Source organism: Mytilus edulis, chromosome 3 (genome assembly GCF_963676685.1).
Source record: "Mytilus edulis chromosome 3, xbMytEdul2.2, whole genome shotgun sequence".
Lineage (NCBI taxonomy): Eukaryota > Metazoa > Mollusca > Bivalvia > Mytilida > Mytilidae > Mytilus > Mytilus edulis.
Genome location: NC_092346.1, coordinates 83,507,682 through 83,526,911, shown reverse-complemented (window position 1 = coordinate 83,526,911; position 19,230 = coordinate 83,507,682). Strand labels below are relative to the sequence as shown.

The window sequence follows — 19,230 nt, the reverse complement described above, 5'->3', positions numbered from 1 at the left end:
ATAAGGTGTTCTGGTATTCTTTTATTTGTTTTTGTAAATTATAACTTTTACTGTTTATTCTATTTTGACGATATCCGTTTGACGTGGCTCGGTACTTGTACATCCGTCATTATCACTGGTATTAAAGAGATAATAGTAACTGCAATTACGATTATCCCAATATGGCGACGGTAGATACAGGTAAAATCTTTACACTCATTTTTCTTAAATGTAGCATGCTTTTGTCAATAGTTACTCAGCTGCAAGGTTTATCTATACCATTACATCATATTTGAATCGTAAAGGTGCACTGGAATTGTCTAAGCGCTTTGAAAATTGCCGTCGAAAAATTCGGGATGATAATCGTAACTCGGAAAAAAAGATAATCGTAATTATGGTATTTAAAAATGAAAAGATAATCGTAACTGGAAAGTCTTTTATTGATATTGACACTTAAAACATATATCTGATAGCATATAATGAAATTATGGCGATGAATTATTTACGAAACGTTCCAACAGCTTATGACATTTCTTTTTATGCATATATTATTAACAGTTCTTAGGAAAACAGCTACATACTAGTATATCATAAAATTGGAAGGGTGAACAAGCATCAAGAAGTTTGAAATTAGGGAAAACACGAACTATGTTAATATACAGAAACTTCAAAGAACTAAGAATTTCACAAAATAAGTGAATGAGCGATTGAAATTATGATACATGACAATAATTGTCAGGCGACCCGCATGTGTCACCCTACATCAGATTTCTGATTAAGACAGTAATCAAAAACTAATTTATCCTGAAGTAAATAGTAAATATAGTTATAAATATTGTTTAAATTCATTTATTGCAGGTGGCTATATGTGCTATTTCTGCCCCCGGGAAGCCACTGCTGATTTAATTTTAGAACATACCCTATTATGCCATAACGAAGGAGGAAAGACATTTAGTATTCGTCAAAAACAGTTTGACGAGAAATTAGGGGCTACAGTTTTCATGTCACTTCATTTTTCATGGATGATATCACAACTTAAAAGTTATGAAGAACAGGGGATAACTTTGAAAATAAACACAAGCGACAAAAAGATAACTTTCAAACGAAAACAGGTTGACGCTCACACTCAAGAATGTAACAAAATAAGTGGTTTAACGCAAACAAGAATGAAAGATGAATCCAGTCAGACAGCTATCCTTGATACTGACCTATACAGTTTATTACAAGATGCTGCACTTCCGTTTTGAAAAAAAGGGGTCGTTATGACGATTTTCTCACTGTTTTGAGGTGTATTGCAGATAGAACTTTGATAGATAATATATCATTGCATCTTCTCCTTGATGTAGGAAACTTTTATGCCACAAACTGCATACAGGGATTACGCTACAGCGAAGAAACTATTACTTTTTGGGTTACAGTTAAAAAGTTGTTTAAAGGGAAAGGAGTAAACTTTTTCCGTGGTTTTAAAGCGCAGGGGTTAGAGAAAGATAAAGAGTGCATCAGCCCAAAAGACTGTCGAATAAATTTTGCTGTCCCATCAAATCCCACGTTAGCTTCAGAATCCACTAAATATACTGTTGGACTAGAAAATCCTGGAATTTTAGAAACATCATTAGATGCTTTTGCCGAAAAAAATATAGACAAAGATATCAAAATTGCAATAGATGGAAAGAAACTTTTTTGGCAAAACTGGGGACGAAAATTTGTGTGGATTTGAGAACTCTCCTACTCTAAAAGACCGTCAAGAAAGATTAGCAAATGAACAAAAAACTGCAAGAAACACTACAGAACTATTCGAAAAAGAGGATTTAGATAGACCTATGGCTAAGCAGAGCTTGTTACTTACAATTTCAAATATGAGTAAACGTATACAAGAGCTTCGGGAATTCAATGTAAAAAGGAAGCGGCATGTAGAAAATCTATTGAAAAGCGTAGACGGAAATTGGCAACAAAGTAAGTTCGCTCATGCTATCAGTTACTGGCAGACAAAGCTTGTTCAGGCCAACAACTGTGTATCAGAGTTAATAGATTGTATGGATAAATTAGGTTACGCTGTATCTTGCTTGAATGGCACCTCAAACAACTATATTCAAGGAAGTAAATCAACCATATTTTTAAACAGACAAGGGAATTAAAAATGCTTAAAAGACGGAATACACTTGAGTGAACCGATGGACCAAGATTCAATTATCATGAAACAAAGAAGCAATGCTTGGCCTGAACTTCGAAATGGAAGTAGGATTACAGGTAGTACAATATTTAGAGCGCTTGGTCTTGACACGCTAAAAGAACAGCAGAATCATTATGATAAAGTTTACAAGGGAGTTGAAAAACCAATATCTGATAATTTATCGTCACTCTTCGAATATGGAACAGCTCAAGAAATCAATGCTTTGGGTTCATTTGTTGGAAAAGTTATGCCGGTGTATTTCCCAGACCTGATTTACAAAGAGGACGGTTGTATTATTCTTCCTTTCGGAGACACACAAGCTGTTATAAGTGGAGATGGGACTGGTGTCAATACCAACAATGATGTAGTTGCTTTCGAGTTCAAATGTCCTATGCCAGGAAAGAAGTATAAAACTGATGCATTATACGAAATTCCTGTTTATTATACAACCCAGGTACTAAGCCAAATGGCCGCTAAAAATTTACAAGAATTGGCTTTTATTTGTTACACACCAGACAGTATCACATACATCCGTGGACATTTTGATGCCCAACTTTGGTCACGGATCTGGACATTTGTAGAAAAATGCTACGGAAGTAAGGATGCAGCAAGACCAACTAGAAGGGATCCTGAAATTCAAACTTTACTCGCCGATCTTAAACCATACAGCAAACAATGCGAGTTCATTGCCGAGTTTCCCTCTCTTAGAAGTGTACCTTGTGAATGTTTGCCAACCAGCAATGCCTCCGATATGTACGGAAATCATGTTGACTTGGAACACTTATCTGATAAGTCTTTTGAAGACGTACCCAGTTTTATCCAAAAATCTATGGAAGCTACTAATACAGCATACAACATTCTTAGAAAGCCTGCAAAAGAAGTGTTGGTCACTGTGATCTCAGATTTAGACAGACAGTCACGCGGAGACGATTCAGTTGTTCACGCTGTTCCCATCCACTATGGACTCAGCGGATTCAGTTTGTTTATGTCGTCTGTACGAAAACTTCTTCATCAAGTTGTGTGTGCCATCCATGCAAGGAGATTAAACACCAAAGCTATAGCTTTCGATGGACAGTTCTTGGAAATAGCCATTGCAGATGACAATGGGAAAGCTTTGACTGTATCAAAATTCACCAAATAGTTCTGGGAAGACGTAAAATCCACCGATAAAAAGGTGAAGCGTGAAACGTTAATGAAACTTAATGATATGCCAAACATCAAGAATATGGAAGACTTGTATCATGTTTTCGATTGCCTACGTGATAGGAATGGATTCAGTATTTCTGTTAAAGATTCCACAAAAATCCAACAAGTAGGATCGCCTGAAAATATAAGTAAAATTTTCTACAAGAAGCAAGAAAAGATTGTAGACGAAGATGAAATCGAAGAATCTATCCCTTCCCAAGATGGTGATATCCTCCAGTATCTACCCACAGAAATTATTTCAGCTCTTGATGCCGAAGCGATAGAAATTATTAAGAGCTTGGGAAATATCGATACCAGTGATTTACAAGATAAGACTGAAGACCAAAATCAGGAATCTGAAGACATTAACCTGCAAGACGACGACTACGAGAAAGCTCTGATAGCAATGTTAGTTCAAGCTGAAGGAAAATCTAAATTTGATGTATACTCTTTGCAAAAATTCAAAGAATTATTTACAGATGCCAAGACCATTAATACATCATTTACAGCCCCAGAAATGAAGATTTTGATTAACTTATTGGACAAAGCAAAGTACAAAAAATCTGCTCTAAAGCCTGAACTAGTCAATATTGTTTCCAAATGGTATGGGAATGGTGACAGCCTTGAAAAAACAGCAAAAAGTCCACTAAATTTGAAAAAAATGGTACAAAACCACATCAAGCGCTGGCCAATAGATGCCATTAATGTAGCATATGCTCAGCTAAAGTTCAGAGAATCATTTGACGTATGGTGTGACAGTAATCCATTCAATCGACCTTGGAATATAAAGACAGACAAAGGTACACTGTTTACAATTTCTACGTGGTATGCACAACCTGCTCTCGTTGATGGAAAATGGATACAGCCAATAATAGATCCCCATCACATCTTTGTAAATAACCGGAGTAGATGTTGCTCAAAGGGAATGTCCGGTATGGGTATCAACCCGAGTTCTTGGTGGAAAGTTGCAGAAGACTCTGTGAATAATAAAGCAGGGTTATCAATTGAAGTCGCAAAAGAATTGAGAGACAGACAAAAAAACAGTTTTGCTCAAGCTACTTTTAGTGAGAAGGTAGAGAAAGTTATGGAAATCAACGGAGACGTAAGAGAAGCCAACTGGTGTTCATTCATTCAAAATTGGTACAGTGCAATCGACGATGCTGGAATATCAGTAGATACAAGATTACAGAAAATGTTGGATATCAGATCTTATCTGCTTCCATTTTTAAGAACTGGCCATTTTCCACCACAGGGTGCTTACATTGCTGGATTACCCATTGCACAGTTTGAAGGGATTTTGTCCAATGTTGATCGTAGAATTCAGCTATTCTATGACAACCCTTCAGACTTATAATCAGAGAGCCATAACCAGCTTGGATTCCGAGACGTTTTGCTCTGGATTTCAGGTACTACGCAAATCAATATAAAACAGTTAAAATAAATAAATGTTAACGAAGGAATAGTTTAGTAATCTTAGTTGCTGTATGTTTTCTATTACACCTTGAAAAAATGTGGTAGGTGTAGAGGGGTGTATTTCACTCTTTTTAACATTAACAGGGTATTCTTCCTTTAAAAATGCTTATTGACAATGTTCAAAATATATTAGGTATACTATTTGAAAGGATAAAAGATTTTTCTTAATATTGCCTATATTTTCTAATTCTTAATGTTCAGGTTAATATATGATCATTCAATTGTATATATACTTCAACAATAGCAAAATAAGTAAATGTGTACATATCTCATGTATCTTTTAACTACTTTAGGATTATGACCCAAAGGGGACAGGTGTTCTGAGGGCTGATGATATCCCAACCGCACTTGGTGCTGCTGTTTACCTGTACAAACAGAGACTCGACCCCAATAGGTAAATATTTGTTTTATATAAATTTTACTAAATTACTGATAGATAAAAATAAATAGCACCATATATAAGTGATAATAACATGTAAAGAATTTTTCTACAATTCTAAAGGTTTTTTTCCTCCAAATATCAAGTCCTGGAATACCTTTTGAAATAAAGATTCAATTTACTATTTATCTGCCCAAATACACCTTTAGTTATTTATTTAATTGTTGTTTTAGAAAATTTTACATGCGAACTTCAGAGAGAGTAAGGGTGTACCAAGTACAACCCCTTGATGATGAGATGAACTTTCAACAGACTGGTGACAAAGATGCTACAGAAGATGCTACTTTACCTCGAACTATATTCTAAGGTAAATAAGTGTATGCAGCTAACCATTTCACATGCACATAATTTGATTAAGTATTGTCCATGAACCACTTTTGGTAAAAATGCATCTTCAATATATCCACCAAAGCTCGAGATAATAGATACCACATAAATAGCTTGTTCCGCATATTTTTTTAACATGTATCTCAAATTAGACAATAGTGGTCATCCCAGCACTAATATTTATGATAAAAGAGACGTCTTTAATTTTTATTTGATCAAATACTCCACAAGTTGTATTGCTCAAGTCAGGTTTATGACAAGCTAAATAAAAAAGACATAAAGCTGTTAATGATGATTATTTATACATAAAATAATTAGTTAATGGAAACCATGTATTTGTAGGTCACATCAATTTGACACAGAAAAACGAAAGACTAAAGTTCCAAAGAGAAAAAGCGGCAAAATATCTGATATTGGTCAGACAGCAAGAGGGGCAGAAGGAGCACGCTCGTTTCATAAATTCAACGAGGAAAAAATATTGGCACATATATATAGACGATCTGGCATCATGGATGATGAACTATTTGACATATAACGAAAATGTGTATTGAATTAATGTGTGGCCATACCAATTATGTACAAGTCCAGTTTCAGTTTTAAATGAAGTTCGGTGTGCAATGCTCTTAGTCTTAGTATTTATTTTAATGTGTAAGTGCATTCGTTGCATTTATACTAAAAGCTGTTTTTCAATGTGAAAAGTTATATGGATATTTGGTAAATGTGCGTGGCACAAAATCCTATAAAAACTATAAAGTATGAAGAATCAGAGTTTTGTTTCTGCTGTTTTTCAATGTGAAAAGTTATATGGATATTTGGTAAATGTGCGTGGCATAAAATCCTATAAAAACTATAAGATATGTAGAATGTGAGTTTTTATTGAATCTTTTTTATGTTCAGTCGCCAGAGAACTTCATAGATGTTTCTGCTTCAAGTGCCTTAAGTAGTTAGGCTGAAAGCTAAATGTCTTACTGCACATAAAACAGGCAAAGTGTTTTCCCACATGAACACTTTGAATATGTGCCCGGAGGCCTTGCTCATATTTGTATACTTTCTCACATTGTTCACATTTAAAATGATCATCAGTATGTTTAGCTTTTAAGTGGGCCTTCATGTCCTTCTTGTGGGCAAATCTCTTCGGGCATTTCAGACACTTATACTGCTTGTCCTGTAAATATAGAATGTGGAATAAGTATCAATTATCTCTGAGAATATACAACTATTGCTATACAACTACTCACTACTATGCCTATCTATAACTGCTATTTTGTTGTAAATAATAAAAACAATCGGCACTGATGGGTATAATTCCAATACCCAATATTTGAAATCGTCATTTGTCATCAAATATATTGAAGATAACCGATTTTACGATAGTAGACAAGTTGATTTTACATGTTCAATATATATTTGTTACATCTTGTGATCAATTTATTTGGTAATCGTCAATGGTAGTCAGCCGGGAAATATTGTTTGTACTGTATTTAGACCCTCTACAACGAAATTTTAGTTTACATGCACATGTTTAAAAATTGTATTTTTTTATACAACGCAATCATGGGTTTGAACGTTGTTTTCACTTCAGACTTGTGTGTGTGTGTGTGTGTGCATATATAAATACAACTCGTCTAAACATCAACCCAACAATGTTAGATCTGTAAATTTGCTTTCGCAAATTTTTGGTTCTTCCCTCGCCGGGATTCGAACCCATGCTACTGTGATATCGTAAGAAACATAAGAAACTGCCTGTACCAATTTGAGAATATGACAGTTGTTATTTATTCGTTTGATGTGTTTGAGTTTTTGATTTTGCCATTTGATTAAGAACTTTCCCTTTAAATTTTCCTCGGAGTTCAATATTTTTGTGATTGATTTTTTTTTTGTATACAACTATACACAAATCAATCAAACGTTTATAAAACAACAACTTTTGCATCTGAAATACTGAAAACGCTTTGCGACACTAATAGCAACCCGATATGTTGGGTTACTCACAATCCACAAATCGTTGTAACACGTCATCGTACCACCCTCTACCTTTTCAATAGGATCTAAATTATCCAATGTTTTGGCTCACTGAATAGGCAGCTGTGATTTTCTTAAACAGTTAAAATAATCCAGCCAAATCGCAAATTCAATGGTAACGTTATATATTGCATTAAAGGAACGAATTCATCGTTCTCCGAGAAGAGTAGGCAAGAGTGAGAGAGAAAAAAGTATGATATAATGATGAACAATATTTAGAACCAATCGACACTATTACTTAACATTAATATTTTGGTCATTCAATAATCACTTTATTATTAAAACTTTAACAATATTACCGTTCAATTTTATCAACTGACGGCAGAAACTTGCAGAAATCAAACCCAATAAAATGTCCCAGGCACTCACAGTCTCCGTTATTTAATCAAACAGTGGTTCCCAGTCAATAAACAAAAAGTTTTTGTCATCATATTTCAAAATCCACCCCGACTAGATATGCAACCTACATCGAAACTCGTGTACATGTAGTTCCAAACTTGGACGAAAAATCGTACCAAATAATTTGAAATGCAGATAACAAAGATATTTGTGTTAGGGACAACATCAAAAATTCAATGCAGGATAAAAAAAACTTAATACAAATAGTTTTGGTGTGTGTGTCGGGGGGGGGGGGGGGGGTCAAAATTGCTACAAGACTGAAGTTTTGTTTAATTGACATCAATTTTATATATATCCTTATTGGTCAATCAATTTTTCCCAAATTGAGATAAGAAATTTTATATATATCCTTATTGGTCAATCAATTTTTCCCAAATTGAGATAAGAAGGGGGGTAGGGGGTCAGTGAAAAAACTAAATGAATTAAGTTTTTTATCCTACATTGAACTTTTGAAGTCGTCCCTTAGGAATCAATCTAATTAAAATAGTTCTTCACACTTGCTCTGTGTTGTTTATATGTCGCGCGACATATTAACGAGGAGCAAGTGCGGAGAACTAATTTTAATTAGATTGGTTAGGGATGCTAAAACTTGTACCAATGCATCAATCAGTTAAATTGAGGTCTGGAGCTGGCATGTCAGTTAACTGCTAGTAGTCTGTTGTTATATATGTATTATTGTCATTTTATTTATTTTCGTTTGTTACATCTTTTGACATCGGACTCGGACTTCTCTTGAACTGAATTTAAATGTGAGTATTGTTATGCGTTTACTTTTCTACATTAGCTAGGGGTATAGGGGGAGGGTTGAGATCTCATAAACATGTTTAACCCCGCCGCAATTTTGCGCCTGTCCCAAGTCAGGAGCCTCTGGCCTTTGTTAGTCTTGTATGATTTTTAATTTTAGTTTCTTGTGTATAATTCGGAGTTTAGAATGACGTCCATTATCACTTTACTAGTATACATATTTTAGGGGCCAGCTGAAGGACACCTACGGGTGCGGGAATTCTCGCTACATTGCAGACCCATTGGTGGCATTCGACTGTTGTCTGCTTTATGGTCGGTTTGTTGTCGCTTTGACACATTCCCCATTTCCTTTCTCAATTTTATCCATATACAAAAATGGACAGGTGTGTGCCATTAAATGGTTCATCAATGAAATAAGATCTACATGAAGGTTTTGTACTCAAAATACAGATGCCTCATTTAAAAACTAAATATGAATGCATTACGTTCAGTAACTTTTTCTTGTATATATAAAAGTTTGATATATTTCGAATATTCTTGAACTCCTGATATTTCCAATTTCCTGTTATATCAAACATGTTTTTTCAGTCGGATCAGGGACGCATTTTATTAACATAATGTCCCATGCCATGGTCGGGTAAACTGTAAGATAACGATAGTCGACAAGATATACCAAATAATACGTGAACGCCTTTGGTGTACTAGTATATGGACCAGAAAACAATCTGTATCTTCAATATTGCAACAAATAGAGAATCTTTAATATAAAACATAAACATAAATTATTTCATTTCATTAAAAATGGCAGCTGAAGTTTCTTATAAAATGTTCATTGAAATCTGACTTCTTTAACGGTAACATCTCCAGTTATATGTAGCATATTGAATCTGGCAAGTGGCATAAGTCGATGTCGGAACTCTAGAAAATGTTGATTGTTTACTGCTACCTGTTTAAAAACATAAATATAGATAAATGTTTATATTTGCATTTAACACAGTAGTCAAGAATGCAGAACCAAACATTACACGAACAATATATTTAACATACTATATAGTAAAAAATCATTTCTGTAGATCACCGAAAGGGGAAGTGGTCTAGAACACAGTATTATTTTATTTAGGGGGTTCACTATACACGCAAATTTTTATTAGTCTTCACTTCAAGGTTAATCGAGCAAATTATATTTAATAAGGCTTTTTACAGTTTTTTTTACTTTACTACGGGCTCATAAGGATCTTAAATCTGATTTTATTGCTGTGTCCACAATAGACACAGCAATATTATTCTACGTATTTCACCTGTATCGGTTTGGACAATTCCATGGACTATTCCATACACACACTATTATGCTTAAGGGGTTTTCATATGTCATGTCAAGATGATATAGGCTATTTACCGTTGTTTGCCACAAAAAAAATCTGGTAAAGTCACTTTTCTGAAAAACCAATATAAATATAGTTAACATATTTATATATTTAATGTAACTGTGTTCATTGACCTGAATTTTTTAATGACAACGCACACCTAAAATTCGTTTTGGTCTATTCCATGACATTTGCGCGGGAAATATTCATCAGAGACTTTAATAATTTTAATGGACGTTCATTTGGAAAATTTTACTATCTATTTTATGTGAACAATTGTCATATGTTTTTGTTTTTCATACATTTAAAGGATCAACGTTATTTAAATTCCGTATATCTTCATTTGACATCAGGTTTGTACGCATTTAGTCTCTTCTCTAGTCTATAATCAAAACTGAAGGCCGGGAAGGGACACATGTCATGATGACACGTGCTGCACAATTCCACACATTTCACATTCAATCGGAACTACTCGGCCTTTCTGGTTGCACGAAGAAATAACGTTATTGTACTGCATAGCGAGAATGGCCGAGTAGTAACGATTGATTTCACATTATGTAATAAAATTCTACTGTTTGCGATAAAAATATTCACTGTTTAGGGGTGTGAAATTAGGTCTTACATAGTTGATGCGTATCCGATCCGTGATTTGTATATATTTCAATGGTGCTCTCGGTAAGGCCAAACAAATATATGTTTGATTATGGGTACCTGACCGATCCTATTTTGAGCACCCACCCTAAGCCATTTTATTGCCGTCGTAAGTAATCCAATCATTATAAATAGGGGAACTCTCGCCCCATGGACAACTCGGACCACACAATTCAAAATCATGGCACAAAAAATAAAATGGACAAAATAATAAAAAGAAAATACCGACCTACCTACCTACCCTACATATTTTGATGATGTAACCTTAAACAGACATGTTAGTTTTCTCGTTTGAATTGTTTTACATTGTCTTATCAGAGGGCCTTTTATAGCTGACTGCGGTATGGGCTTTGCTCATTGTAACATGTACAACAATCAAACATCAACCCACACTAAACTGAATGTAATTGTAACATGTACAACAATCAAACATCAACCCACACTAAACTGAATGTAATTGAAAGACATCTAGAGGTTGATATCAGAGTTGGATTTAGGGGGGGGGGGGGCCCTGCTTTTTGAGAAAAAATTTGGTTGCTTATATAGGGAATCACTGAATCGTGACTGGAGCGAGCCCCCTCTTGGGTCAGTCAGTGAGCTCCCACTTTAGAAAATTTCTGGATTCGCCACTGGATATACAGTATCGAACAGAAGATAAAAAAGGGAACAATATGGTGAATTTTAGAGATTAATATTATTTCATGTACATGCATTTGAAATATTTAAGATGTATTGTTTCCCTATTTTTTGTTCTAGGTTCCACGGTGACCTAGCTTCCATTTTCGAAAACTGTGATTTAAATGCTAGTCTATTAGAGGGATATTTCCTTTTCATTGGTTGTAGATATGGAATCTTATTTTACCATGAAGTCAGATTTGAAAATGACTTTGGGAATGAAGATATCGTAAAGACTGAATGTCAGTTTTAGTCTTATATATCTATAATACTAAAATTACGAGGTCCAATTTGTCAGCCGTCATCGCGTAAAAACGACGAATCAAAGAATTTGACTTTATATATAACTAATATAGTACAAAGGTGTAGATTAAAAATTACACCACTCCAGGCCCTTTTGTTTTCCACGTAATTAATATTGCCAATAATTAAGAAGTTCCGGATCGAGTCCGATACCGATACCAAAAATTAATAGTATATTCACCTGTTACCGATTACCTTATTTATACGTTCTGCGTCTGACAGGTGCACCACCAAACGGTGTATTCAGGATTAATATGCTATATACACGGGTCGTATCCACAGGGTTGAAACTACTAAATTGTCAAATTTTAATCAGTTTAGACTTTCTAAGATACATTGTAACAATACAAATACTAAAATCTGGACTAAAAATAAGGCGTATAGGTACAGTTTTCAATTTGTTAGCCGGCATGACGTAAAACAGCGAATCAAAGAATTCAACTTTATTTACAACTAATACATGTATGTATATGACAATGCTGTTGATTAAAAAAATACTCCATTCCAGGAACTTTTGTTTTTCAAATAATTAATATTACCAATAATTGATAAGTTCCAGTTCGACGGTTTCAATCAGAAAGATTTGAAAGCAGAGAAAACTGTGTATCGTTTAATCGGCATAACTTTATCAGATAAAAATACTAATACTAAAATAAGGCTTGCACATAGTTATATACGTTAACTCAGTCTTGGACCTGCGATACCACATGTCTGTTCTAGTGTACTTTATAATTTTAGTCTTGCATGTACATAATTATGTGTACATATATCACTGATTCAGTGGCAATGGTAAATAGACACTGACAAGTCTTAGATAATGTTTTATAGTTTTTAATGTTTTGTCCGTTGACTAAAATTAGGTGGAGGTTTGTGTGTTCTTATTTCCAACAGAGGTAAACTCAACACATATCAATATGTGCATGAAGCAAATTGATAGTTGCTAGATACGGAATGATTGTACCACAAGAAAGTTTAAACCTGTGTGTATATACTTAAAATATGATAAAAAAAATCATGTCTTTTTCAGGTCTTCTGAATCCAACCATGTAGTATGGAATGTTTTTGAGATGTGGTTTTGGTCGATGGATGTTAATGAAGGACCTGTAGTACAAAGTATATCACTGAATTTAGCTCTTTGTCTAAGTGTATTATTGAATACTTTGCTTTGAGCTCAGTTCATTGTTATGCAAATCATTCTTTGTGAAATAAAGATTTGACAGAAAACTCTCATGTACAAGGATTTGTCAAAGTAGTATCACCTCTATTTACAATGTAAGTATTAGGGAGATAAAAGCATTCTATATTGATTTGAACCAAATATATTATAAAAAAAAAAGAACAAATTTACCCGAGAATGCTACTACCACTACTAGCAATATGATGCTAGGTTGTTTTAATACATTTGTACTAGCTGCCTACTGATGACTCGGTTCTGAGTGTAAATGGTCCTTCAACTATGCAGGGAAAAATTATAAGGCATATCTAGGCTTATCAATTTCTAAAACAATATTTCATCGTACATGTTTGAAATTTTTAAACAACCACAGAAATTTTTGCAGTTGAAATACATGTATGTATCGTCGTCGTCTTCCCAAGACGGATGGTTTCCAGATAATAACTTCAGTATAAGTAAAAAGGAAGCCTTAAAATTATAACATACTGTGGATTCATTTATTTTAGTGGGTACCAATTTTCGTGGATTAAAGAAAGTTTGCATTTTCGTGGATATTTAATTTCGTGGTTTTGCTGAAGTCTGCATACAAGCCTATAGAAAATTTGTTAATCGTTGAACATTTAATTTCGTGGTAAGACTCTAGCCACAAAAGCCACGAAAATTGGTATCCAAAGAAAAATAATGCATCCACAGTAATATTTATAATCATAAAAGGAAGCCTGGGATTGTTTTGGGGGGTTATATATATAGTCCCTAAGGTTTAGGAATAAGGGTTCCAAAGGTGACCAAAACAAGCATTAATCTAGTGTCCGTACAAAAAGTTGTGTATAAGTATTTCAATTGTTCTGAAATTGTACCATAATATTGAATACCATAAGTAAAAGGTTGAGGTCTATTTTGTGGGTTATGGGTCAAACAGTCTAGGAATTAAGGGCCAAAAACAAACATTTTTGTAGATTCCAGACAATAAATTTGAGTTATTTCTTTGTCCAGAATGGTTGTTGAATTACCTAAAACCAATGCTTTATGAAAGCTTCTTTAAAAATTGGAGTTTAGATTTCTCTGTCCATAATAGTAGTTGAATCAACTAAAAATAATGCTATACATGTATATACACTATACAATGCAAAATTCACTTTACTACCAACTGATAAATTTAAGCAGTCTTTAATAGCCATTCAGTGATTACAAGCACTTTGATTATCATTCTAGGGTTATGCCCTTTCACAAATGGAAAAATTTCTCAAGTTTGTCTCAACTAAATTTAGTGAAATGTGTATATAATGCTTATTACCTCTAAACTCAGTTTAAGTTCAATTTTTGGCAGCTTCACTTTATGTACCTTTTTAACGTTATATGCTAGCGGGGGCATCATCACCATGACTGTATGACATTTATATTTTAATACTTAATGTTTTATTAAAATGAGTAGTTGAATAATTATTGTTGCAAACTCCATTAGAAATTTGATTTGAGATCATTTTTATACCACCACAAAAATTGAAAACTTTTTGGTTGTACATTTGTATCATGTTGGCGTCATCGTCTTCATCCAAAGACATTTGGTTTTAGCACTCTAACTTAAGTAAAAGTCAATAGAAATATATGAAATTTAGACACAAGGTTTATGACCATGAAAGGAAGGCTGGGATTGATTTTGGGTATTTTGGTCTCAACAGTTTAGGAAAAAGGGCCCAAATTTAGCATTGTTCTTGGTTTTTGCTCTATAACTCAAGTATTAGTAAACAGAAATCTATGATATTTTAACATAAGGTCTATGGCCACACAAGGAGGGTTGGAATAGATTTTGGTAGTTTTAGTCCCAACAGGGTAGGATTTAGGAACCAAAAACAGGTCCCAAATAAGCATTTTTCTTGGTTTTTTTAACAATACCTTTAGCATAAGTTAATAGAAATCTATAAAGGTTTATGACCACAAAAGGAAGGTTTGGATTATTTTTGGGAGTTTTGGTCCCAAGGAATAAGGGGCCAAAATTAAACTTTGTTTGCTTTCATAAAAAAAATGAATTATTGTGCTTCTTTGATATGCCAAATCTAACCGTGTTAAGATTCTTAATTTTTGGTCCTGTTTTTAAATTGATCTACATTAAGGTCCAAAGGGTCCAAATTTAAAATCAGCTTGATAATAACAAAAATTGAATTTTTGGGGTTCTTTGATATGGTGAGTCTTAACATGTACTTAGATTTTTTATTATGGGCCCAGTTTTCAAGTTGGTCCGATCAAAAATTGAATTCTTCGGGTTCTATGATATTCTGAATTTAACCATGTATTTAGATTTTGGATATTGGACCAAAATAGGTAAATGTCCAATTTAAAATTTTTAAGTTGATGTTCTTTATAGACCACATTCAATCTGTGTCAGAAACCTATGTTGTGTCAACTATTTAACCACAATCCAAATTCAAAGCTGTATCTAGCTTGAATGTTGTGTCCATACTAGCCCCAACCGTTCAGGTTTCCACCTCTGCGGAGTATCTGTTCCATTCATTTGTTTTTTCTTAATTTGTGTGAATTAACATTGTTACAGTAAATGCTAATTACTACACTTGCATACCACAACAAATACTGTATTGGTACATGTATCACATATATTTGTATCCATATAACAAAACAAAAAATGAAAAGGAATAATTTTGCAATACCTTTTGAGTACTAAATAGCTTTTTAGGTATTTAGACATATTTTAAGACTTATTAAGTAGATGTTGATGATATCTGCTTGACATGCTTCAAATTCGATCAGATTACTTTCGGAGCAGTTATGAGTCTTTGAAGCATGCTCACAAAGGTTCTTTTGGTGAAATCATTTTTATTTTGGTCAAAATTTGTCTTTGCTTCGACCAGCTTTGGAGGAGATATAAAGAATTGATATAAATCAGCACAGAGGTTTACTTCCGATCTTATTTAGCCCCAATAATCATGTCAGACTTAAGCCATTGTCATTACTTAAAACCAATAAATGTATTCTAATCTGAGGAAGAAATTCGACATTTTAAATTTTTTTTTTACTAATGATACTGACGATCCACCACAAAGTAATGTAAATAGAACCATACCAATAGTAAGCAAATACATATAAAAAAAGATGAGGTATGATTGCCAATGAGACAATTCTCCACAAGAGACCAAATCGACACAGAAATTAACAATTCCCAGCTACAAAATGTATCCAAAACCAAAGATGTAGAACATGTTCTATCATAATCATTTGGTAACTAATGTAATTACTGTCTCCCCATGTCTGTATTGAACATAAAAAAATATCAAATAAATAACACTCCTAATGCTCAGATCGGTTGTCACCGTGCAACACAGTTATTAACACCATATAGGAAAAACATAGAACTTTATTGTCATAAGACACTGTCAAACATCCAAACACACTATCCACACTCATCTGTGTCCACACTTGTATGTTAGGAATATATCTTTATATGGTGACGGTTAGCGCTTTTGATTTGTGAAATGTTTGATTCAAACTAAGCTGGAGGAATCTTTGAACAACATTGATCCGTACGGTATAGATCATATTCAAAACGTGCCATAATTTTTCATTAATACAGACTCCTATTATAATTCTGCCTGCATTCTTTAACAAACATAAAAATGCATGCAAAATATACTTTTTTAAAAGGCAAAGATGTGTTACACAGTAAGCTTACAAAGACTCATACTGGTTAACAAATATGCATTCTCAAACTTTGCAAAGCGTTTTGTGTAAGTCATTTGTGGTTGGATCAATTAAATGGTGCACTACAACTGCGTGCAGCGAGTTCCTAAATAATTGCATCTAGTAGCAAGCTTACTGAACAATTTTAACTACCCAAACTTATTATTGCAAGCAGTTGAACATTTCAAGTATGATGTAAGGTGACATTATTTTCGACAGAAATAAATCGCATCTTGTCGTGCACCAGAAGTTTTTGTTTTCAAAGTTAAAAACTCCATCTTTCTCATCTTCTCAAATCATATGGGAATATGCTGAATGTCTTAATTTACCTTTTTCATTCCAGTCAATTGTGTCTGCGTGTTAGGCTTATTGTGTTTTAATCTCGTTAATAAAAAAGAATCAGCAAAAGTACAATTATGCTTTGCACAGTTATACTTATGGTATGAAGCAGTTCTGTCCGTTGATTTTGAGTTTACCAACTAATGCGAAGAATAGGTCACAAACAAATAATCCTTTTAAAGACATCGCGTGAACAAAAACCAACTTGTATTATATAACTAACCAGTTTTGATAATTATCATTATTAATTTATTTGATAAGTAGAGATACAAACCTGTATAACTGTCATCTGATCTTACCTTGAAGCCTGTACTCTCAGAAAGGATAATAATCTCAAATGGAACATTTCTTACAAATGGGAAGTATGGAATAGTATGTTCTTCTTGTCCCCAAGTACCACGTGATCTATGATTACGAATCACTGCTTCAACACACGAACCAAAATTAAATCTGACATCGAACACCATCCCCACATCTGCATTATGTAAAGATCCTTCTTGAAGATAAAAAGTAAATCTGAAAAGAAATACTATAGTTCATACATTTATTTACAGTTGTGGGTGTTATGTCACGTTTTCGTATTACTGAAAGCTACAATTATTTCGGCACCAATAACAACTGATGAAAAAATATGTATCTAAGACTAAAGTATCAATATAGTATAATGTCTATTTGAACCAAAACTACAAGAAGACTACTTATAGGAGTAAAAGTCATAAAATGGCAATGTATCAGATAAACAAACGCTACAAATAAAGAAAGCATGGAAAAAAATCATTAATTGACTTTTTAACTGATTGAATGCCCTTTTAATCACGATTTAATCCCTTTTCATCGTCTTTGGTTATATATCAGCTATACAAGAAATAGATCAAAATAACTGAAATCATCAGTCGATTAGTTAATTTGGCCAGAAAAAAAACCCAGACGAAAGCAACAATGTTCAGCAATATAAAATCTACAACGAGTCCTTTGACCCTGTAATATTTTCACAAAACGGAAATGTTTACAACTATAATATTGTTTTTATCAAAACTCTGTGAACGGATTTTCGTGAAGATATAGTTTAAGTGAAAAAAAACTGTCTTTTTCTTATATTTGATCTCTTTTTTCTTCTTCATTCAAATACCTGTTTGTACCTGCAGGAACTCCAGATATGAAAATCATTTTACCATGATATAATCCCCCAGGTATTCCTGTTGTCAATGGTACAGCCTGCAAATAAAACACCTACTTAGTAATGGTCCTGTTCATTCTGCTTTAATCATTTAGTTCTTGGAGTTGAATAAAATTAAAGATGATCTAAACCATTGTTAAACTTCAGTTACATTTTACTTGGAAACAATATAATTGTATGTCATGTAAATTTGATAATCCACCAAAATCATCTTATTTCAGCATGAATTTGGCTGACCAAAATTACTAAAAGAAAAAAAAAGTTTTATGTACAAGGCAATATGGAATATGGCAGATTTTATCAAATACTATGTAGTTCGTTTCTATGTGTGTTGGCGTTTGTTTTTGTTGCACTTCGGTATTACTGTTATTTCTTTGTTTTCTTCTTATAGTTGATGTGTTTCTCTTGGTTATGGTTTGTAGCCCTAATTAGTTTTCTCTTAATCGCTTCTTGACTCTGGAACGGCATCTTGCACACCGGTATACTACTGTTGCATTTATTTACAATCTTAATTATCAGTAAATTTAAAAAGATCTACAAATAGGTCAGAACAGACAAAAAATAGTCAGTCCTCATAGGAATTATTGTTCTTAAATGTTGATTTTGATTCACGCGTTGTGGTATCTTTTTATAAGGAACTGTAGAAGATAGAGAGGAAGTGTACAAAACAAATATTATAAGCAATTGGTATAATCTACAATTGAGTAAAAACCAAGGACTTCTATTTTTTCATGTTTGGGTATTACCTTTCAAACTGCAATTCATTTACTTTTATACATATTGAAATGATCAAGCAAAAATCATCAATATGAAAAGATTTTGGCCCACAAAATTTCAATTCAACACAAGTATTTTTGCTGCATTGTTTCAAATTAATGCAAAAAAGTTAAGATAGCGATAATATCTCCTTAGAGACTCATTTTCATTTGAGATTTCAAAGTAACATGGAAATATAATCCTTACACAACACCACTTAGCATGCGGTCAATTCGGACGTGACATGTTTTGAAAATTATAAGGGTGTTCGGTAATGACTATTTATCTTGAGTTGTGGAAATTCATTTCTGGATAGACTGTATGCAATAATGAAAAATGTCTGAAAACTACCAGAATTCATGG

At 33.5% G+C, this 19,230-nt stretch overlaps 1 protein-coding gene across 2 annotated transcripts in view; it reads right to left on the bottom strand.

The window, feature by feature from the left end:
* Positions 1-9,470: 9,470 nt before the first annotated feature.
* The window catches only part of LOC139517620 (galectin-4-like), a 28,928-nt gene continuing 19,168 nt past the window's right edge, over positions 9,471-19,230 (bottom strand). For both annotated transcript variants that reach the window (XM_071308864.1, XM_071308863.1), the window contains exons 7-9: positions 18,064-18,149; positions 17,234-17,450; positions 9,471-9,684 (exon numbers count right to left, since the gene is read on the bottom strand). In XM_071308864.1, the coding sequence (XP_071164965.1) occupies positions 9,568-9,684; positions 17,234-17,450; positions 18,064-18,149 (420 nt within the window). In that variant the 3' untranslated portion in view covers positions 9,471-9,567. The remainder of the gene's footprint in view (positions 9,685-17,233; positions 17,451-18,063; positions 18,150-19,230) is intronic.